The sequence below is a fragment of the Halichoerus grypus genome, chromosome 15, assembly GCF_964656455.1.
Source record: "Halichoerus grypus chromosome 15, mHalGry1.hap1.1, whole genome shotgun sequence".
Taxonomy (NCBI): Eukaryota; Metazoa; Chordata; class Mammalia; order Carnivora; family Phocidae; genus Halichoerus; species Halichoerus grypus.
The window spans coordinates 52532190-52555798 of NC_135726.1; the positions used below are offsets into that span (position 1 = coordinate 52532190).

Sequence of the window (23609 nt, forward strand, 5' to 3'; positions counted from 1 at the left end):
CCTTAAAAAGAAGATGGAGGGAGGGCATCTGGGTGGCTCAGATGGTTAAGCGTCTGCCTTCCGCTCAGGTCATGATCCCAGGGTCCTGGGATGGAGTCCCGCATCGGGCTCCCTGCTCAGCGGGGAGCCTGCTTCTCCCTCTGCCTCTCCCTCTACATCTCTCCCAGCTCATGCTCTCGCTCTCTCTCTCTGTCTCTTTCTCTCTCAAATAAATAAATAAAATCTTTTAAAAAATTATCTCTAAGAACGGAAGATACTGCTGTTGTCAACTGTGCAAAATGCAATTGGCCATAGTGATAATCAAGAGAACTTACTGAATCCCCTTGTTTCCATAATTATTTCCTTAGCTGGCATTATTTAACCCTGGGAATATTTGCAGTTAAATATAGAAATTGTCAAGTGGCTCAGACCTCTGGAATTAATGTTTTGGTTTAAGGAATTTGTGTATATTTGGGTTTTTGTATGCAGGAAGTGTTTAAGAGAATCTGGCCTATTGGTGCTCAAAATTTTTCCCTGCATTGATTTTTTTTAAGATTATTTATTTATTTATTTACTTACTAATTTATTTGAGAAAGAGAGCACGCGAGAGAGAGCGCAAGAGAGAGCATGAGCTGAGGGAGAGGCAGACTCCCACTGAGCAGAGAGCCTGACTTGGGGCTTGATCCCAGGACCCCGGGATCATGACCCAAGCCAAAGGCAGATGCTTAACTGACTGAGCCAGCCAGGCGCCCCAATTTTTCCCTGCATTGATTTAAAGACCTGAAGTGACTGTGAAGTTGTTTAGTCAAAAAAAATGCGTGTGTGTGTGTGTGAGAGAGAGAGAGAGAGAGAGAATGTGCCCAAACTTCAAATTAATGAATCTAGACAAAAGATGTATGAACATGGCCTTTCTTTTTCTGCCATCTTGGAGTCTGTGGAGGCCTGCTGGGAACAGGACTCCTATAACGCCAAATAATGTCTGGAAGGCTATGGTCCAAGGCCATTTTTGCTGGCTATAAGCGGGGTCTCCAGAACCAGAGGGAGCACACAGCTCTTCTTAAAATTGAAGGTGTTTATGCTCGACTGAGCCACGGAATTATATCTAGGCAAGAGATGTGCTTATGTGTAGAAAGCAAAGAACAACACAGTGACTCCTGGTGGCAAACCAAACAAAACCAGAGTAATCTGGGGAAAAGTGACTCGTGCTCATGGAAACAGTGGCATGGTTCGTGCCAAATTCCGAAGCAACCTTCCTGCTAAAGCCATTGGCCACAGAATCCGTGTGATGCTGTACCCCTCAAGGATTTAAATTTAATGAAAAGTAAATAAATAAATGTGTACATTAAAAAAAAATAAGATGTGGGGCGCCTGGGTGGCTCAGTTGGTTAAGCGACTGCCTTCAGCTCGGGTCATGATCCTGGAGTCCCGGGATCGAGTCCCGCGTCGGGCTCCCTGCTCAGCGGGGGGGTCTGCTTCTCCCTCTGATCCTCTTCCCTCTTGTGCTCTCAGTCTCTCATTCTCTCTCTCTCAAGTAAATAAATAAAATCTTTAACAAAAAAAATAAGATGTATGAACATTCATTGGGCTATTTTTTCGGTAAGCTTGAAAATCTTCAAAATAAAAATACGTGGGGCACCTGGCTGGGTCAGTTGGTAAAGCCTGCAACTCTTGATCTCAGGACCCCACGTGGGGTGTAGAATGTACTTAAAAAAAGATTTTGTGTTTATTTATTTTATTTTATTTTTTTAAAGATTTTATTTATTTATTTGACAGAGAGATCACAAGTAGGCAGACAGGCAGGCAGAGGGAGAGGGAGAAGCAAGCTCCCTGCTGAGCACGGAGCCCGATGCGGGGGCTCGATCCCAGGACGCTGTGATCATGACCAGAGCCGAAGGCAGATGCCCAACCAACTGAGCCACCCAGGCGTCCCAAGATTTTGTGTTTAAAAAAAAAAAAAGTTAGGGACGCCTGGGTGGCTCAGTCGGTTAAGTGTCTGCCTTTGGCTCAGGTCATGGCCCCGGGGTCCTGGGATCGAGCCCCACATTGTGCTCCCTGCTCAGCGAGGAGCCTGCCTCTCCCTCTGCCTGCCGCTGCACCTGCTTGTGCCCTCTCTCTCTGACAAATAAATAAAAATAAAATCCATAAAAATTAGTTAATTAATTAACTAATTAAAAAGTTACCAAATAGCGTCAATTATTCTCATTCTGTTCCTGAACTTCAAGCCATTTGGACCCTCATCTCATCCTCTGGATTAGGATAAGGGGTAAGGTCAGGGTTGGAGGCTGGATTGGAGGTCAGGAAAGCAGTTAGGAAAGGGCCTTTGCTGGGGGCCAAGCAATTTTTGGAAGACACTACAGATCTGAAGAGGCAGGTACCTCCCAGACATGCTCATTTCAAAGAGAACCTCAAATCATTCTAAGCAAAGTGATGTTTACTCTGGACGTGTCTCTTTAGCTGTCAGGATCCTGATTTTTTAAGTTCTCTATTTGCCTCAAAGTACAACAGTCACATACTGTAATTAACAAATAGATTTTCAGCATTAAAAAAAAAGATCATTCATGATCTAGTTTCGTTTTTTTTAAGACATTATTTTTAAGGGGTGCCTGCTGGCTTGCTTGGTAGAACACGTGACTCATGATCATGCGACTTTTTAAAAAATATTTTATTTATCTACTTGACAGAGAGAGCGAGAGAGCACAAGCAGAGGGAGCAGTAGAGGGAGAGGGAGAAGCAGGCTCCCCACTGATGCCCAATGTGGGGCTCCATCCTAGGACCCTGCGATCACGACCTGAGCCGAAGGCAGCTGCTTAACCATCTGAGCCACCCAGACACCCCATGATCATATGACTCTTGATCTTAAGGTTGTGGGTTTGAGCCCCAATTGGGTGTGGAGCCTACTTAAAAATTTTTTTTTAAAGACTTTAAGTAATCTCTACATCCAGTGTGGGGCTTGAACTCACAACCCAGTAGCCACCCAGCCAGCCAGGCATCCCCATGATCTGGTTTCTTTCTTTTCTTTTCTTTTCTTTATTATTTTTTAAAAGAGTTTTTTAAAGATTTTATTTTTAGGTAATCTCTACACCTAACATGGGGCTTGAACTCACAACCCTGAGATCAAGAGTCACATGCTCTACCAACTGAGCCAGCCAGGTGCCCCCATGATCTGATTTCTTTTTTTCTTTTAATTTTTTATTGTTATGTTAATCACCATACATTACATCATTAGTTTTTGTTTTTTTTTTTTTTAAAGATTTTATTTATTTATTTGAGAGAGAATGAGAGACAGAGAGCATGAGAGGGAGGAGGGTCAGAGGGAGAAGCAGACTCCCTTCCGAGCAGGGAGCCCGATGCGGGACTCGATCCCGGGACTCCAGGATCATGACCCGAGCCAAAGGCAGTTGCTTAACCAACTGAGCCACCCAGGCGCCCACATCATTAGTTTTTGATGTAAATGATCTGATTTCTTTTTTTTTTTTAAGATTTTATTTATTTATTTATTTGAGAGAGAGAGAGAGAGAAACAGCATGAGAGGGGAGAGGGTCAGAGGGAGAAGCAGACCCCCCGCTGAGCCGGGAGCCTGATGTGGGACTCGATCCCAGGACTCCGGGACCATGACCTGAGCCGAAGGCAGTCGCTTAACCAACTGAGCCACCCAGGCGCCCTGATTTCTTAATTGATGCCTTTATCCCCTTCAGTTCCCGTGGCTCAGTCACCTGACTTGTCTTCATTCCTCACATCTCTACTTGGTCATTACTTCCTCTGAGAGATAACAAAATAGTCCCCCAGGGTTTATGTATCACCTAGCTCAGGGCTGGGCCCAGAGAAGGTCCTCAGGGAATACTGAATGAATGAGCGTGTGATCAGAAAGATGGAGAGTATTGGCAGAGAAGGGGAAAGAGAGTTAGTGAGAGAAAGAGAGTAGGGTGAGGGAAAGAGAAAGAGAGAGAGAGAGGCCATTTGTGTGTGAATGGCCGCAAACCAAGGGGAGGGACAGAGAAGGAAACATTACAGAGAAAGAAGAAAGCATGAGGAGAGAGTTGATAGGGGGCAGCATCCAGGTAATCTAATGCTGTGTAACAAGTGATCCCAAAACTTTGTGGTGTAAATCAACAGCGATCATTTATTTTGCTTACTGATCAGAACTTTGGGCAGGACTTGGAAGGAATGGCTTGTCTCTGCTCTATTTGGGGTGGCCTCACCAGCTGCCAGAGGATCTGCCTCCAAGATGGCTCACTCACATGGCCAACAGGTTGGTGCTGGCTGTTGCCTGGGGCTGTTGGCCTCTCTGAGGGTGAGGAGCTTTGTCCCCTCTCCACGTGGACTTCTCTTTGGGCTGTTTTGACTTCTCCTAGCAAGGAGGCTGGGATTAAAATCAAGTATCCCAAGGAAGGGAAAGTTGAAGCTTCCATTTCCTTTTTTTTTTTTTTTTAATTTTACAGCGTTAGATATTCACATAGCACACAACTCACTTATTTAAAGTACAATTCAGTGAGTTTTGGTATATTTCATTATTAATTTTTTACAGTTGTGATTAAAACCATACATAACATAAAATCCACCTTTTTTTTTTTAAGTAAGCTCTATGCCCAACGTGGGGCTTGAACTCATGACCCCAAGATCGAGAGTCGCATGTTCTACTGACTGAGCCAGCCAGGCACCCCACCATTTTAACCATTTTGATTATACAACTCAGTGGCATGAAGGACATTCACGATGTTATGAAATCATCATCACCATCTATTTCTTTTTTCATCAGCTTTCATGATAGACTTCTTTCACCTAGCAAAATGTTTCTGGGACATGTTGTAGCATGTGTCAATGCTTCATTCTCTCTCTCTCTCTTTTTAAGGATTTTTTTTTTTTTGGAAAGATTTTATTTATTTATTTGTTAGAGAGAGAGTACGCGAACACGAGCAGGGGGAGGGGCAGAAGGAGAAGCAGACTCCCCGCCGAGCAGGGAGCCCACCATGGGGCTCCATCCCAGGACTCTGAGATCATGCATGACCTGAGCTGAAGGCAAACACTTAACCGACTGAGCCACCCAGGCGCCCCAATGCTTCCTTCTTTTTTATGGCTGAATGATATTCCACAGTATGCATCTGACACATTTTGTTTATCCTTTCATCCAAGACAGTTGGATTGTTTTTCCTTTGGCTATTGTGAATAGCACTACAATGAAGATTGGCATACAAGTATCTGAGGGCCTGCTTTCAATTCCTCAGGGTATACACCTAAGAGTGCAGTTTCTGGGTCATAAGCTAATTGTGTTCAGCTTTTTTGAGGGGAAGCTGCACCTTCCTTCCTTCCTTCCTTTCTTTGTTTGTTTCTTTAAGATGTTATTTATTTGTCAGAGAGAGAGAGAGAGAGAGAGAGAACAAGCGGGGTGGGGGGGCAGGCAGGCAGAGGGAGAAGCAGGCCCCACTGAGCAAGGAGCCCAATGCGGGACACGATCCCAGGACTGAACCCAGGACCCCGGGATCATGACCTGAGCCGAAGGCAGACGCTTAACCGACTGAACCACACAAGCGTCCCAAGCTGCACATTTCTTAAGGCCTGAATGTAGAAATTAGTTCAGCGTTCACTTCCATCTTGTTCTATTGATCAAGCAGTCACAGAGTACAGATTCAAGGACAGGGGACATTGATTCCCCCCACTCAATATCACTGAAGAATATCAAAGGATTTGTGGGCATGTTTTATTTTTTATTATTATTTTTTAAAATAAGCTCTAGGCGCAACATGGGGCTTGAGCTCATGACCTCCAGATCAAGAGTTGCATACTCCACCAACTGAGCCAGCCACTGACTGCCCCAGATTTGTGGACCTGTTTTAAACTTCCCACAGAGTGTGTGGGGGTGAAGGAGTAAGGGTCAAGGAGATACCCTCAGGGAGGCAGAGTCAGAAAGAATGAGAGGCACCTAAGTGGCTTAGTTGGTTAAGCAGTTAGTGTCTGCCTTTGGCTTAGGTCATGATCCCAGGGTCCTGGGATTGAGCCCCTTGATGGGCTCCCTGCCCAATGGGGAGCCTGCTTCTCCCTTTCTGTCTGCCCCCCCTCCTTCTCTTTCTCTCTCAAAGAAATAAATAAAATCTTTAAAAAAAGAGAGAGAGGGCGCCTGGGTGGCTCAGATGGTTGAGCGTCTGCCTTCGGCTCAGGTCATGATCTCAGGGTCCTGGGATCGAGTCCCGCATCGGGCTCCCTGCTCCTTGGGAGCCTGCTTCTCCCTCTGCTTCTCTCTCTCTGTCTCTAATGAATAAATAAATAAAATCTTTAAAAAAAAAAAAAAAAAAAAAGAGAGAATGAACTTAAATTCTGGGTCACAGCAGGTGGAGCTGTCCTTTCTGCCCGGGGTTCTTCCTGTGTTTTGTTAAACTTTATTTACTCTGTAAAGCTCAGCAGAAAGTTTACATTCTCAGAATATCCTTTTTCTGGCTCCGACACTAAGTCAAACACTGTCATAGCTCTTTCTTCTTTTCCTTCACAGCACTTAGGGAAGTTTCTATTTATGTGACTGTTTTATCTCTCCCACTGGATTATGAGTGTCCCTAAAGCAGGAGTATGTCCATTTTTATCATTATTGTATCCCCAGGGCCTGGCACAAAGTCAAACACATAGTAGGGATATGGTAAATATTTTTTGAGAATATTTAGTAAATACTGATAAAATACTTCCTGTCTTCCCTATTAGCTGGTCAGCACAACACAGGGTGGATCCATGTTTCTTCTGTTCACCATATTCATGCTCTTGTATTGTCCTCTCCTATAATGAATACAACGGTGTATGATCAACGGTATCCCGTTACAGAAGTGGCAGTGTGTGACTTCCAAGGCTGAGTTATAAAAGATATTGCTGGGGTGCCTGGGTGACTCAGTTGGTAAGTGTCTGCCATTGGCTCAGGTCATGATCCCACGTCCTGGGGTCCAGCCCAGCATTGGGCTCCCTGCTTAGTGGAGAGTCTGCTTCTACCTCTGCCCTTCCCCTGCTCATGATCTCTCTCAAATAAATAAATAAAGTCTTTTTAAAAAATAAAGTAAGGGGCGCCTGGGTGGCTCAGTCGTTAAGCGTTTGCCTTCATCTCAGGTTGTGATCCCAGGGTCCTGGGATCGAGCCCTGCATCGGGCTCCCTGCTCAGCGGGAAGCCTGCTTCTCCCTCTCCCGCTCCCCCTGCTTGTTTTCCCTCTCTCGCTGTGTCTCTGTCAAATAAAGAAATAAAAAAATCTTAAAAAAAAATAAAATAAAAGGCATTGCTGCTTTCACCTTGCTCTCATGGATCACTCACTCTGGGGGAAGCCAGCCACCATGTCATGAGGACACTCCGGCAGCCCAGTGGTTAGGCCCATGTGGAGCGGAACTGAGGTCCCCAGCTATCAGCCCACATCAGCTTGGTAGCCATTGGAGTGAGTCACCTCGGAAAGGGATCTTTCATTACAAGCCATCAGATGACTATAGCCCCAGCTGACATCTGACTGCATCCTCATGAAAGACCTTGTGTCAGAACAGCCCAGACAAGCTGCTCTGAATCCCAGACCCACGGAAACTGTAAGAGATAATAAATATTTATTGTTTAAGTCCCTCATTTTTTACATAATTTGTTCCAAGTCCATAACCAAGAGTAAGCATTGGCCAAACTTTTTTTTTTTTGGAGTGATATTGTGATCTTGGATGAATTGCTACCCCTTTCTGAGTCCCAGAGTTGTAATCTGTAAGAGGGGATGAAATATCCATCTCTGAGGTTCACAGAGTATGTACCTCAGAGGCAAGGTCGGAGCACATGGTAGAAGCCTAATGTACCACCAGCAGTGCGACCTTCCGATGAAGCATGTGGGCCACATTGCCTGGGTTTGAATCCTAATTTCATTACTTCTAAGATATAAGACTTCGTTCAGGCTACTGAACTTTGCTGGACGTCAGACTCCTTAGCTATGAAATAGCAGTATTAAAAAACCTAACTCATCTCATAAGGATTAGAGAAAGAATTCACATAAAATCCATTTTAACTCCATGAGAAGCCAGTGTTATTTTTTTCTTTTTTCAGTGCTCCACCTGGCCTAGCACTGAGATCAATGACTGACGCATAACAAGTGCTCAGTAAGTACTTGTTGAATGGGTAATAAAAAAAGACACCTTGACTAAGGAAAATAGGTATAAGCTAATACTAGCCTACGAGGCCCTACAGGAAGTCCCACTTGCTTCATCTACGATTTCACCTCTTACCACCTGCCCATCCTCTCACTCTGCTCCAGCCACCTTGCCCTCTCCACAGTTCCTCAGCTATGCTAGCACATTCCAGCTTCAGGGCCTTTGCACCTGCTGTTTGCCCTGACCGGAAATGCTCCATCTCCCAGTTATCCACATGGCTTGTCTATTCGGTCCCTTCAGATCTCTGTTCAGTATCACTTTCTCTGAGAGACCTTCTCTCTGGCCACTCCTGCAACCCTGTAATCCCATATCCGCCTTTATTTTTCTCCACAGCATTTATCATGGCCTGATTTCTATTCTGTGGGCACCCCTCAATAGGACGTAAGCTCTATGAGGGCAGGGCTTTGTCTATTTTATTCGCTGCTCTATTTCAAAACCCCCAATGCCGGGATTTCAGCAGGTGCTAGATAAATATTCGCCGAATTAATAGCCCCATAAATCACCACTTGGGTATCTGTCGTCTCGGGGCGTTAAACCGCGCCATTTTTGGGCCAGGATTGGCTGGAGCTCCGTCACGTGACTGGCAGTCCCGCTGGCCCGCCTTTGAGGCTGGGGAGGTCCACGTGGTCCCGGGCTCTAGGGGCGGGCCGGGCCGCGGAGGAGGTCCTGCGCAGGCGCGGCCTCTGGCGCAGGCGCAGAGGCGGCCCGGGCGAGCGGCCGGCGGCGGTTGGCGGCGCGTGGGGCCGGCGGGCGGTTACCGTGGGCAGGACCCGAGTGCAGGCAGCTAGAGCCGGCGCCATGGTGGAGAAGGAGGAGGCTGGCGGCGGCATCAGCGAGGAGGAGGCGGCGCAGTATGACCGGCAGATCCGTCTGTGGGGATTGGAGGCCCAGAAACGGTCAGGGCCAGAGCGGCTTGTGGGACTGAGGGTCTGGAGGGGGCGTCTGGCCTGAGGCGTTGGCGGCCCTCACGGAGCCGGAGGGTCTGATTTGAAGCGAGGAGGCGGGAATTTTATGTGCCCGGGGAGGGTGGCCTTCTTGAGAGGCCTGGAGGGGTTGGTTAGGGGTGTTTCTGGAAGATGTGGGGAGGGGGGACCTCCCAGCGTGGGGGGGAGGGTCATTCCGAGGGAGGCCTCTGGAAGGGGCGGTGGGGGAGTCCTGAGGGATCAGGAGGACTCAAACTCAGGGACGCAGACGCCCGAAGGGAGTGGTGGTGGTGGGCGCTTAGGGAGTAGGAGGGTGCAAGGGGAGGATGAAGTGGGGGCGTAGTTCATTCATTCGTAGATTGCGGGAACCTGTTCTCTGCTGGACGCCGGGGAGACCGGCCCACCGAACACGGGCGAGCTTACCTTCTTGTGGCTTCGAAAGGGTGGGCCAATTTGAAAGAATGAGGGTTTTTGAGGCGTTTTGGAGCAAGTTATTTCAACTGAGAATCTTGAGAGGCCCGGAGAGCCTAGGGGCTGGAGCTACCCGAAGAGGTTGCTTATGCCTAGTTACGGGGGTGTGTCTGGAGAGGACTGGGCACTAGGGTTGGGCATACCTTGGGTACTGAATAGTTATCGGAGGGGATGAGGTCTGTGAAAGAGGCGATGGATTAGATCAAATATTTATTGAGCACCTGCCACAAGCACTGTTCTAGGCACAGAGCATATATTAGTGAACTGGACGGACTCCTTGCCCGCATGGAGTGTACATTCAGGTGGGGGAAGCAATAAACATAAATAATATAATAGGTAATGCGAGTGCCAGGGAGAGAAATACAGCAGGGTACCAGCATCAGTAAAGGATGTTGAGGTGGGAGAGCTATTTTGATAGGGAGGCCAGGGAAGGCCTCTGAAGAGATAACATTGAGCCTCAGACCTGTATGAAGGAAAAAGAGCCATGTGGAAAAACTTTTCTAGCAGAGAGAAAACAGCTGGTGTAAAGTCCTGGAGGCCAGAGCGTGCTTGGCAAGTGAGAGAAAGAAACAGAAAAGCTACTCCTCATTTGATTTGGAGTAGCTTTTTTATTCCAAGCGTTCTGGGAAACCCACTGGAGAGTTTTGAGTCTAGGAGTAACGCGATCAGGTTTGCATTTTAAAAGGATCAGTCTTGCTGTGGGGAGAGTAGGTCGAAGTGGGCAGAAGTAGAGATAAGGATTCTGGTTAGGAGACTGTGATAATAATCCCCTTGGGACATAGGTAATGGTGGCTTCAAACTCTAGAGAAGGGACAAATACATATTCTGAATATATTTTCAAGGTGGGGGAGGGGATGGGATTTGCTGAAGGATACAGTGTGTGGGGGTATGAGAGGCAGAACACAAGGATGACTTTAAGGTTTCTTTGGTTTGAGCAGCTGGAAAGATGGAATTGCCATTTATTGACTGAGATAACGGGGTGAGTGAAGAAGCAAGAGTTCTCTTTTGGACTTAGGTTTTAGATGGTTATTTATGTCTGGAAATATATGAGTGCTTGAGTTGAGAGATGAGGTCTGTTTGAGGGGGGAGGTATGTGATGTGAGTCCAAAGTATAGAGTTAATTGATCTAAGGATAAGGAGGCAGGCAGGTCAAAATAATTTAGTTTGAGAGGTGGGAGTTTCTAGAATTTTTTGGTGAGAGAGAGTGTGTGTTTGGGGGGGTGAGGTGGGGCGAACCTGAGTTTTCAGGCTTATTTCAGGTGTGGGGTTTTATGTGGTTGGGGGAGGGGGCATTGTGAGGCATTAGCAAGCATTGGTCTGAGGACCCAAGGCATCTGAAGTGGAAGATTGGGAATTAAATGGTGAAAATGGCCTGAGGACATAGGTGGGGCTGGTTGATTTTAGGGACTGCTATTTGAAGAAGGTTTGAGTGTTAGGAGGTCCTAAAGGGTTGGGAAAGAGATCCTAAGTGTATTAGAAGGGCTCATCCAAAGGGTTGGGGCAGCAGGTAGTTTTAAGGTAGGGCAAAGCTGGTGAAGATTAAGATGGAATGTAGTGTGAGAACTGTTAAGAGGGTAGGAATGATTCCTCTGAGGAGCAGTAAAGAATGATGGGTGGGGGCTGCTGAAGAGGAGATGACCTAAGGGACAAATCAAAGTCAGGGTATAGAATTCTTGGGAAATGGGAGTTATTCTGAGGGAGTGGAGAGGTACCGAACTCAGTGGAGAACCTGAAAAGGATTGCTTGAGCGTCCTGGGAGGGAAGGAAGGGGGGGGGTGATCTGTAATTTGGACCTCTGTATTTATAGACAGTCTTGCAGAGTTTGTTAAAGTGCCTTCATGTCCATTTTTCTTTTTTTTTTTTTTAAGATTTTATTTATTTATTTGACAGAGACACAGCGAGAGAGGGAACACAAGCAGGGGGAGTGGGAGAGGGAGAAGCAGGCTTCCCGCGGAGCAGGGAGCCCAATGTGGGGCTCGATCCCAGGACCCTGGGATCATGACCCAAGCCGAAGGCAGACACTCAACGACTGAGCCACCCAGGCGCCCTCATGTCCATTTTTCAATCGAGTCTCCTATCAGCTCTGAAGTAGGAAGAGCAGTGATTTCCCCTGTACAGATAGGAAGGAGGCTCCACAAAGCAAATTGACTTGCCCCTAGGGAAACTCCAGGTGGAATAGGAGAGCTCTGGAGTCTGGGGTTCTTTTGTAAGATGGAAGGTGGCCTAGGAATCAGCTGATTGTGTTCTGGCAACATTTTGTTGCTGATTCTGTGTGATGTTGGACCAAGGTTATCAAGAGAACTGGAAAGGAGAGTATAATGGTCTAGAGGTTAAAAACTGGGTTGTATCTTTCATACACTGTTTTTAAAGATTTATTTATTTATTTGACAGAGAGAGACACAGCGAGAGAGGGGACATAAGCAGGGGGAGTGGGAGAGGGAGAAACAGGCTTCCCGCCGAGCAGGGAGCCCGATCCGGGGCTCCATCCCTGGACCCTGGGATTATGACCTGAGCTGAAGGCAGATGCTTAACGACTGAGCCACCCAGGTGCCCCTTTCATACACTTTTAAATTTTTTGAAATTAGTTGCCAGCATTTAAAAATCTAGAGAATTGCCACATTTGAGACCATTTGAGCATCAGAAAGAAAAAAATTGGGGCGCCTGGCTGGCTGTTAGTGGAACGTGACACTCTTGATTGGGGTTGTGAGTTCAAGCCCCACGTTGGATGTAGAGATTACTTAAAAATAAAGTCAAAAGATGGGCACCTGGGTGGCTCAGTTGGTTGGGCGACTGCCTTCGGCTTGGGTCATGATCCTGGAGTCCCGGGATTGAGTCCCGCATCGGGCTCCCTGGTCAGTGGGGAGTCTGCTTCTCCCTCTGACCCTCCCGCCTCTCATGCTCTCTCTATCTCATTCTTTCTCTCTAAATAAATAAATAAAATCTTTTAAAAAGAAAAGTCAAAAGAAGGAAGAAAGGAGAGAGAGAGAGAGAGAACGAAATTGACTTAATTTAAAAATAATTTAGAATCCATAAGGCCAAGGAAATATTCAAACAAAGAAATTAAAAATGAGTTTATTGCCTTTAGAAGTGATTATTAATAATGTGTTTTCTGTGAAATAAGAACTTGAGTGTGTCATCGGTGAAGTTGTCCTGCTATCTTTTATCCTAATCATGCTTTCAGAGAACAGAGGAACAAATTAGAGAACATTGAGGTAATGATAAGATGTCCAGGATGTGGGACATTTTTTTTTTTTAAAAGATTTTATTTATTTACTTAGAGAGACAGCATGAGAGGGGAGAGGGTCAGAGGGAGAAGCAACCTCCCCACTGAGCTGGGAGCCCGACATGGGACTCGATCTCAGGACTCCGGGATCATGCACTGAACCGAAGGCAGTCGCTTAACCAACTGAGCCACCCAGGCGCTCCTAGGATGTGGGACATTTTACAAGACAACTGTCCTGGTTCTATTACAAAAGTCAATGTCATGGAAGAACAAGGGAAAGGAGTGTTCTAGATTAAAGGAGCATAAAGAGATGAAGCCAAATGTAAGATGTAAACCTTGATTGGATCCTGGTTCAGAAGGAAAACTCCTAAAGAAACATCTTTTAGACAATAGTGGAAATTTGAATATTCAGTCCTATTAGGTGATATTTGAGATTTATTTTCTAGATGTGGTAATAGCATGGTTCTGAAGGAGAATGCCATATTTTTGGAGATGCATGCTAGAGGTGTGAAATGCCATGATGTCCTATACGCATAAAAGGCAAAATGCTACCAATTCTTTTTACTTTATGTATGTTTCAAATTTTTATCATGAGAAGTTGGGAAAGAAATGTGATTCTCTTCCCACCCACCCCACCCCAACCCTATGCCCCATGCCCCAATCTGGCAATTTCTGTTATTTCTGTCTTCTCTTGAAGAATAGAAAAGTCAGAACTTCCACACTGATTGGAGCTAAGTAGGGACTGCCTCTGACATGGCACAGGGTTCTCTAGGGATCCTCTATCAGTTTAGCTTCACTCATTTGATGTAATTGCCTGGCCCCTGTCAGCATGTGACTTTGCATTTCTTGCTATGGTACATAGCCCATTTTATGGATGAGGTTCAAGGAAGAGAGCAGACTTCCAAGGTCATGCACCAAGTAGATAGAAGTAGGAGTTGAATCTAAGTCACTCACTTCAGGTTCATACTCTCCCCCACTCTGGGTCATTTTCGACAATAGAGGCTCATTTTTTCGGTCAAATTAGTGTAAAGGAGGGTGTTGAAGCTGGCAGCTGTGTTATGTTTTCAGAATGTGTGCTTCAGCGGTTTCTGCAATATTTTTCACAACTAGGCCTGTCTGATTTTTCTTCCACTCAGCAGTAGTTTATCCCTTACCTAACTAAGCATGAGGAAGGGAGGGAGGTTGACTGGAAAGAGCAAAATAGATGATAAGCTCCATGAGGAAAAGTGGTTTTTTTTTTTTTTTTAAAGATTTTATTTACTTATTTGACAGAGAGAGAGAGAGCGAGAGCAGGAACACAAGCAGGGGGAGTGGGAGAGGGAGAAGCAGGCTTCCCGCGGCGCAGGGAGCCCGACGCGGGGCTCGATCCCAGGACCCTGGGATCATGACCTGAGCCGAAGGCAGACGCCTAACGACTGAGCCACCCAGGCGCCCCAGGAAAAGTGTTTTATAAATGTCTGATAACTAAAGGGATTTGACTGGTCTTACTAAATTTCTAGTGCTTGCAAGTTTGTAGACATTCAGATATATTTGTTGGATGAAATGACTGTACTTTGCAAAGATGTAGGAAGTCAGGAAACCTGGGTTCAGTTCCCAGGTCTGCTAACCAGCTCTCTTGACCTTGGGTCAGTCTCACAGTTTGTTGGCCTTAAGTTCCGCATCTGCAAAAAGGAGGGTTAAGTGTGACTACATTTTTAAGGACTCTTTCAACTCTGAAATTTTGACTTTACAAAAAAGGGACTTCAAAAATTTTCCTGTTTTCAGAGACTCATTATCCAACACTGCTGCTGTTCAGTAGAACTTCAGTTGGTTCCATAGTCACACATTTGCCATAGTTAGTGACGGAGTGCATACTGTGTTGTGAAGGCCAATCCTGATTGCTCATATAAGGACCAATTTATTGTAGTGTTGATAGTGGTTGATAGTTAAGTTTGAATCGCAACAGCAGAAATTCTTAGTTATTTAACCTTGGATACATTCCTTCTCTGTGCTTTAGTGTCCTCATTTGTCAAATGGAGATAACAGAATCTATATTATAAGAGTGTTGAGAATTAAATGAGATAATGCATGGAGGTGCCTGGCGGGCTCAGTTGGAAGAGGATTCGACTCTTGATCTCGGGGTCATGAGTTTGAGCCCCATGTTGGGTGTAGAGATTGCTTAAATGAATAAAGACTTATAAAAAATGAGATAATGCATGAATAGTGCCTATGCTCATAGAGCATTTAGTAAATTATAGCTACAATTATTTGACAAGTATAAATCATGAGTAACAAAAGCAGGAAGCTACATAGGAAATAGGTTGAGATAAATAAAGCAAATGTAAAGTAAACATTAGTGGGATGAGTGGAGACTCCAGAAGGATGAGGAAGATTGTAGGGGGAGCAATCTTAAGTTCTGTTTTGGATTCTGACAAGACATTGAAGTAAATGTAATGAATGGGCAGTTAGATGGAGCAAGATTGTAGATTTATATATTTATTTTTTTAAGTTTAGTTCGCTAACTTTTTTTTTTTTTTAATATTTTATTTATTTGACAGAGAGAGACACAGCGAGAGAGGGAACACAAGCAGGGGGAGTGGGAGAGGGAGAAGCAGGCTTCCCCCGGAGCAGGGAGCCCGATGTGGGACTCAATCCCAGGACCCTGAGATCATGACCTGAGCCGAAGGCAGACGCTTAACGACTGAGCCACCCAGGCGCCCCCCCCCCTTTTTTTTAAGATTTTATTTTATTCATTTGACAGAGAGACATAGTGAGAGCGGGAACACAAGCAGGGGGAGTGGGAGAGGGAGAAGCAGGCTCCCGCAGAGCAGGGAGCCCGATGCGGGGCTCGATCCCAGGACCCTGGGATCATGACTTGAGCCGAAGGCAGACGCTTAACGACTGAGCCACCCAGGCGCCCCTTCCTCTTGTATTCTGAAAAAATCCAAAGCTTTTAAAATCCATTGCCTTTCATGCTCTGCCTTGTCTGATCTTGGCTACATCTCCCTGGTTCACTTCGTTCAAGCTCTTGAATTTTTGTTCCTCAAATATGCTAAACCTCTCTCTGGCCTAGAGACTTTGTGCTTACTTTTTACCCTACTTGAAATAGTCTTATAAGCAGATTTTTGCATGACTCGTTATCACGCATTAAAATCTCGATAAATGTGGTTCAAGTGTGAATTTGGTATAGTCTTAGGAATTCTTAACCATGAGTGGAATTCAGTTGGCTTGGCTTAACTTGTGGTATGTATTGTGAATTCAAAGGTTGTGATAAAAAGGCTCTGGTTCCTTCCTTCTCAGAAATTTAAAAGGTATTCCTGTGGCAGTAGAAGGTAAGGATGAGAGAGCCTAATCAGCAAATATTTATTTAGAACCTACTGTGTACAAGACAACATGGAGAAGACGTTGAAAGAGGAAAAATCATAGATTGTGGTCAGAACTGTATATCCCAGTTCTGGCCACTCATGAGCTGTGAGAGCTTGGACACCTTTTCTGAGCCTCAGTTTTCTCCTTACTCCAGGCAGACTTGAATCCTTTCCTATGGAAACGTGATGGCCTATTCTGGGGTCTGTGGAGCCCTTTGGACTTCTAAGGCGAGAAATTGTATGCAATATTTAGGGTGTGTATGCTTTTTTCCCCCAAAAGGGACATGGTGAAGAACTATAATCAGTTGTTGTTGTTTCGAATTTTATCTTAAGTAGGCTTCATACCCAATATGGGGCTTGAACTCAGGACCCTCATGAGTCACATGCTCTCCCGACTGAGCCAGCCAGGCGCCCCAGTAATCACGGTATCTCAGTGGGGTAGTATATGTAAGGTACCTAGTTCCATGCCTCAAACCCAGTGAGCCCTCTGTAGATGGTGATTATTGCCGTCGTGGCTCCCGGGGGGCTATATATGTAACACGTCGCTATGTGATTTTACATTTATTTGTGGTATTGAGAGGCAGTATAACTGGAAGAGTACAGATTTTGGAGCAGTATTTCCTGAGTTGATACCTGCTTTGCCATTTTGGAGGTGTGTGATCTTCGGCAAGTTCTTTAACAACTCTGTCCTCAATATCTTAGTTTCCTGTTGCTGCTGTAACAATGACCACAAACTTAGTGGCTTAAAACAATACAGATTTATTCTCTTACAGTTCTGGAGGTCAGAAGTCTGAAATCAGTTTCACGGGGCTAAAATCAAGGTGTTGACAGGGCCATGTTTCCCTGTGGAGGCTCTAGGGGAAAGTCTTTTTGCCTGACTTTTCTAGCGTGTAGAAGCCACCAGTGTTCCTTAGCTTGTGGCCCCTTCATTTCCAAAGCCAGCAGCATAGCATCTTCTGACCCTTCTGCCTCCCTCTTTTTTTTTTTTTTTTTAAGATCTTATTTATTTTTTGACAGAGACACACACACACACAGAGGGAACACAAGCAGGGGGAGAGGGAGAAGCAGGCTTCCCACTGAGCAGGGAGCCTGATGCGGGGCTCGATCCCAGGACCCTGGGATCCTGACCAGAGCCGAAGGCAGACGCTTAACGACTGAGCCACCAAGCGCCCCTTTTCTGCCTCCCTCTTATTAAGGACCTTGTGATTACTTGGGCCCACCCAAGTAATAATCTAGGTTAATCTCCCCATTTCAGAATCTTAATTTAATTACACCTAAGGTCCTTTCGTCATGTAAAGTAATTTATTCACAGGTCCCAGGGATTAGAGCATGGACATCTGCAGTGGTGGGGGGGAAGGGAGGGATGGACACATTTTGTCTACTACAGCTTTCTTATCTGCAAAATGAGAGTAACAGTCCCTTTCTGGCAGAGGTTTTTATTTTTTATTTTTTTATTTGACATAGAGCACAAGCAGGGGGAGATCAGGCAGAGGGAGAGAGAGAAGCAGGTTCCCTGCCGAGCAAGGAGCTGGACCAGGGCTGGATCCCAGGACCCTGGGATCATGACCCGAGCCGAAGGCAGACACTGAAGGCAGACGTCCAACCGATGGAGCCACCCAGGTGCCCCTTTCTGGCAGAGTTAATACACATACATTGCTTAGAACAGTGCTTGGCATACAGTAACAGCTTAATAAGTGTTACCTTTTATTATCTTATTCTTTCTCATGGCTACCTCGTTTTCTATAGTGTGTGTGCACCAGAGCAGTGTGGCCTCAGAGTCCACCATCTGAATCGCTCTCCCTTATTATTGCCCTTATCGACTAGCTGATTATTAGCGACTTGCTAGCTGTGTATCCTTGGATAAGCTAGTGAACTTCTTTGTGCCTGTTTTCTCAGCTGCAAAAAAGGGATAAGAAGATAACCAGCTCATAAGATTGTCATGAGGATTAAATAACATAATATATGTAAAGAGTGTGTAGCATGTAGTGAGTCTTCAATAAATGTTAGCTATTATTATTTTATTATGTACCAGATTTATGTAATTCTGCTGATGGACACTTGGATTTCTTTTGGTATATCTATTAATTCAGTACTGTTCCAGTAACAGTATACTAAGTGCCAAGCACAGTCATAGATGCTAGGGATACGATGGTTTCTGGAGCTTACATTCAAATGGAGGAGGCAGTGAACATATAAACATAGAGTGTAATTCCAGGTAGAAGAGGGTGTGGACATAAATTTGGATTAGGTGGCCAGTGTGGACTTCTAAGGTGGTGACAGTTGAGTTGAGACCTAAAGAATTGACTAATGCCCATGTCCTAAGGCTGGAGCCAGGCTGTAGGCAATTAGCAGCCTGGAGAGTATGATGAGCCTGAGATGGGAGCAGTTCGCAGGGCTTTGGGTAAGGAACTTTTTTTTTTTTTAAGATTTTATTTATTCATTTGAGACACAGAGATACAGAGAGAGAGAGAGAGCATGAGCAGGGAGAGAGGCAGAGGGAGAGGGAGAAGCAGGCTCCTTGCTGAGCCAGGAGCCCGATGTGGGGCTCGATCCCAGGACCCTGGGATCATGACCTGAGCCAAAGGCAGACGCTTAACGATCTGAGCCACCCAGGTGCCCCGGCTTTGGGTAAGGAACTTGCATAGGGAACCATTCAACGGTTTGAGCAGGAGAGGGTCATAATCTGGTTTAAAAGATCTCTCTTCCTGAGATGGGGACAGCAGATTGTAGGGGGCAAGAGTGGAAGCAGGGAGACCAGTTATAAAGCTATTGTAGTTTTGTAGGTGAGAAATGGTGGTGGCTGTGGAGGCGGAGGGAAGCGGATGGATGCTGCTGCTGTGAATAGATTTGTACATGATCTTGGTGCACACCTGAGTATTTCTGCAGGATTCATTCCTAGAAGGGGAATTGCTGCATCAGAGTATGAATAATAATAGCTGACATTTATTAAGTGCTGACTATGTGCCAGGTGCTATTTTAAGTGCATTTCATGTAATTGAGCTATACATTAGCTGTAAGCTCAGGGCCTCTAGCATAGTTAAGGATTAAAAATACAAACATGATATTCACTGTTAATGGCAGTTGAATAAAAAAACCTTCCAAGCAGGGGCACCTGGGTGGCTCAGTTGGTTAAGTGTCTAACTCTTGGTTTTGGCTAAGGTCAAGATCTTGGGGTCCTGGGATCCAGCCCTGTGTAGGGCTCCCTGCTCATCAGGGAGTCTGCTTCTCCATCTCCCTCTGCCCCTCCTCCCACTCACGCTCTCCCTCTCTCTCTCTAAATAAATAAATAAGTGAGTAAGTAAGTAAAATCTTAGAGGTAGAAGAAAACTGCTTCCAAGCAGTCAGAGTCTAGAGCTCTGTAGGAGGTAGGGATTTTGGAGAAGCTACGTGGCTAAATGTTATTTTTTTGTCAGAGGCATTTATAAGTTGCAGTGCTCCAAGAGCTCAGAGGAGGGAGTGCTCACTTGAGTCTGCTGTGGTAAGAGGGACTTTTTGAGGAAATGGGATTTGAATTGGGGTTTGAAGTCTGGGGAAAAGCTCGACTAGGCCTAGAGAGGAAGAGAGTGTATTTCAGGTGTGTGGAATGCTGTGATCTGAAGTTGGCAGGTGGGAAATGGAAGGCATGTCTGGGAGGGAGGAATCTGGTGCTGGTGGGAGAGACAGCTGGGGAAGTGGGAGACAATACTGAAGGCCTTTAAATGCCAGCTTTAGAATTTTTCTGTCAGGTTTTTTTTTGAAAATTGGGAACCCACCTATCACTGAACCCTTTTGGGGTTTTATTTTGTTATCATTTTTTGTTTTTTAAAGATTTTTATTTGTTTGAGAGATGGGGGGAGAGCTCATGAGTAGGGGGAGGGGCAGAGGGAGAGAGACAAGCAGACACCCTGCTGAGTGTGGAGCCCAACGATGGATCCTAGGACCCTGAGATCATGAGCTGAACCTAAAGTCAGACGCTTAAGAGACTGAGCCACCCACATGCCCCTTGTTTTTTGTTATAAGTAGGCTTCGTGCCTAGCATGGAGCCCAGTGTGGGGCTTGAACTCACAACCCTAAGATCAAGACCTGAGCTGAGATCAAGAGTCGGACATCTAACCGACTGAGCCACCCAGGCGCCCTGTCACCGAGCCCTTTGGTAATAATTAGGGTAATGGGGTTGAGAAGTTCAGTAAGTCCAAGTAACATATATTGAGCATCCATTATGTGCCAGGGATTATGCTAGATGCTTTTGCACACACATTTTGCCAGGTTGTTAAGGAGATTAATCGACATGAAATCACAGTTGGTATCCTCATTTTACAGATGAAAAAACTGAAGTTTAGAGTGATTGTGTGCCCACCCAGTTGGGCAGTGGTAGAATTCAAACCTAGTTCTTCAGACCTAGAGGGCATTTAGTGATTGGCACTGCCCACTGCTGAAAGAACAGCAAAGAGAACAGAGCCTGGGAAGAATTTAGTGGGTGTAGGGATTAGAGGCCTATTGTTTGAAGATAAAATTTCCCAGGGGAGAGCTGGGCTATTCTAGCTGTATCCTTGAAGTACTGGAGCAGCCAAACAGGACAAAAAACCCGGAACTCGGCACCCTGGAATTCCAGGTGGGGCAGTATTGGGTCCAGGTGAAGGGAAGACTTATAGATTAACAGTGACAGCAGAGATCTGGAAGGTACAGCTAAATGCAAGGGTGCTCAGCCTTTCTGATGTCCAAAGGTTTGGTATGTGTACTCTTCTTTTTGGAAACATTGTCTATTATATGCGTTGATTCTGGAGGGATAGGAGCTCCTCTGGAAAGTCACATAGCTTTTCTTCCTCCTTCCACCCACCGGTATAAATCTCTGATAAGCGTAGTACTCATTGCTAGCATCTCTGTTATTTACCTTGCTTGTATTTTTTAAGCCCTCTTCCCAATTCCCTTCTATTGTAGTGAAGTGGAATTGTCACTTGAAAGGCTTGTGTGTGCTAGCCTGTGGTTGGCAGTGGAAGGGCCCGATAATGGAGAAGCTGAAACCCAGACATACGCCTTTGAAAGAAATATTGTCGGTATTCTCCCCAGTATTCGCCCCATTTTACCCTTGGGTTGTATTAGCGAAAGAAATCCAGTATCTGGGGCGCCTGGGTGGCTCAGTCGTTAAGTGTCTGCCTTCGGCTCGGGTCATGATCCCAGGGTCCTGGGATCGAGCCCCGTGTCGGGCTCCCTGCTCAGCGGGAAGCCTGCTTCTCCCTCTCCCGCTCCCTCTGCTTGTGTTCCCTCTCTCGCTGTGTCTCTCTCTGTCAAATAAATAAATAAAATCTTTAAAAAAAAAAAAAAATCCAGTATCTGCTAGTATCAAGAATCAGTGCAGGATCCTATTTTGTCAGCCACCATCCTCGTTAAAGATCTCTAGTCTAATTACATGCAAGTATCCATAATTATTAGTACCATTTTTAGAAGAACTTCTACATGTTCTCCCTAATACTAGTGCAAGTTGAAAATCGACTCATTTCATAAAGTTTTAAAAAAATTTTATTTATTTGCCAGAGAGCGAGAGTGAGCGAGCACAAGCAGGGTGAGCGGTAGGCAGAGGGAGAAGCAGGCTCCCCCCTGAGCAGGGAGCCTGACGCAGGGCTCCATCCCAGGACCCCAGCATCACGACCTGAGCTGAAGGCAGACACTTTACCAACTGAGCCACCCAGGCGTCCCCTCATTTCATAAATTAAGAGCAAACTCCTTGGCCAGCCAAACCTGAATTTATGTGAGATTGTTCTTAGTTCTCACTGATACTTTTCAGTGTGAAATAGTCATACATTTGCTGCAAAAATATTAATGGGTTTGATTATAGGATACTGCCCAAGATCCTGATGGGGTTTCATAATAAATGATGTAAATTCTATTTCTTTTTTCAAATCCAAAAGATTCTGATTCTGAAACCCTCTGGTTCACGGAATTTCAGATATGATACCACGGACCTATACTGCCTTTCACTGACCTCGGAGTTAAGTCCGGACTTCTTTTTTTTTTTTTTTTTTTAAAGATTTTATTTATTTATTTGACAGAGAGAGACACAGCGAGAGAGGGAACACAAGCAGGGGGAGTGGAAGAGGGAGAAGCAGGCTTCCCGCTGAGCAGGGAGCCCGATGCGGGGCTCGATCCCAGGACCCTGGGATCATGACCTGAGCCGAAGGCAGACACTTAACGACTGAGCCACCCAGGCGCCCCTCTTTTTTTTTTTTAATAGAACTGCATGCAGGGTGTGGATTTTCTTTTCTTTTCTTTCTTTTTTTTTCTTTTTAATTTTTTAATCAGAGTGAGAGGGCGAGCACAAGCAGGGGGAGTGGCAGGCAGAGGGAGAAGCAAGCTCCCTGCTGAGCAAGGAGCCTGGTGGGACTCAATCCCAGGACCTTAGGATTATGACCTGAGCCGAAGGCAGCTACTTAACTGGCTGAGCCACCCAGGCATACCCAGACTTCTTTTTTTTTTTTTTTTAAGATTTTATTTATTTTAGAACACATGCATGAATGTGTGGAGGGAGGAACAGAGAAAGAGGGAGGGAGAGGGACAAGCAGACTCCTCACTGAGCATGGAGCCCATCTCAGGGCTCAGTCTCAAAACCTTGAGATCATGACCTGAGCTGAAATCAAGAGTCAGTTACCCAACTGACTTGAGCCATCCAGGCTCCACTAAGTCCAGATTTTTTGAGACAGCTGGACCTCTGACTACCTTTTTTTAAATCTCATCTTTTGTGACTTTACAGACTAGAATGATCCAAACACTTTCCAAATACACCCTCTTTCATACCACTCTGTTTTTGCTCATACTACCCCTTTTCACCTTTTCTTCTGCTCTCATACTAGTCCAAGCCTTCATTCTCGCTCTCCTTAACTGTGACACTCTTCCCCCTCCAAGAGTCCATCCCCGCATGGCTTTCTATTGTGCTTAGATAAAATTCAGCCCTTACAGTGCCTGTAAGAGCCTTCATGATGTGGCCCTGGTTCTGTGACCCACCTCCTACTGTTCTTCCCTTTGCTCACTGTTCTTCAGCCAGTGTCCTTTCTGTCTCCGAAACATGCCAAGCACTCCTCTGCTTCAGCGCTTTTATACTTGCTGTTTTTGTACTTGCTCTTCTCCCAAATATGTGTATATTCGTCCTTCATTTCATTTTTTTTTTTTTTTTAAGATTCTATTTATTTACTCGACAGAGAGAGAGATAGCGAGAGCAGGAACACAAGCAGGGGGAGTGGAAGAGGGAGAAGCAGGCCTCCCGCCGAGCAGGGAGCCCGATGTGGGACTCGATCCCAGGACCCTGGGATCATGACCTGAGCCGAAGGCAGACGCTTAACGACTGAGCCACCCAGGCACCCCTCTTCATTTCATTTTGATTTTTGCTCAGCACCTTCTCAGAAAGGTCTTCATGATCAGTCTGAGTAAAATAGCATCCTCCATCATTCTTGATCTATATCCTGCTTGATTTTCATCACTTTTTTTGTTGTTGTTCTAAGTAAGCTCTTCTACACCCAACGTGGGGCTTGAACTCGTGACCCTGAGATCAAGAGTCACTCTACC

The 23609-nt window shown here is 45.6% G+C and overlaps 1 protein-coding gene and 1 pseudogene across 1 annotated transcript in view; both read left to right on the top strand.

Annotated features, from left to right (window-relative positions):
- Positions 1-890: 890 nt before the first annotated feature.
- LOC118549582 (large ribosomal subunit protein eL33 pseudogene) lies at positions 891-1303 on the top strand (annotated as a pseudogene).
- A 7496-nt stretch (positions 1304-8799) lies between these two features.
- The window catches only part of SAE1 (SUMO1 activating enzyme subunit 1), a 76266-nt gene continuing 61456 nt past the window's right edge, over positions 8800-23609 (top strand). The window contains exon 1 of the mRNA XM_036114036.2: positions 8800-9011. Coding sequence (XP_035969929.1) covers positions 8914-9011 — 98 coding nt within the window. The 5' untranslated portion in view covers positions 8800-8913. The remainder of the gene's footprint in view (positions 9012-23609) is intronic.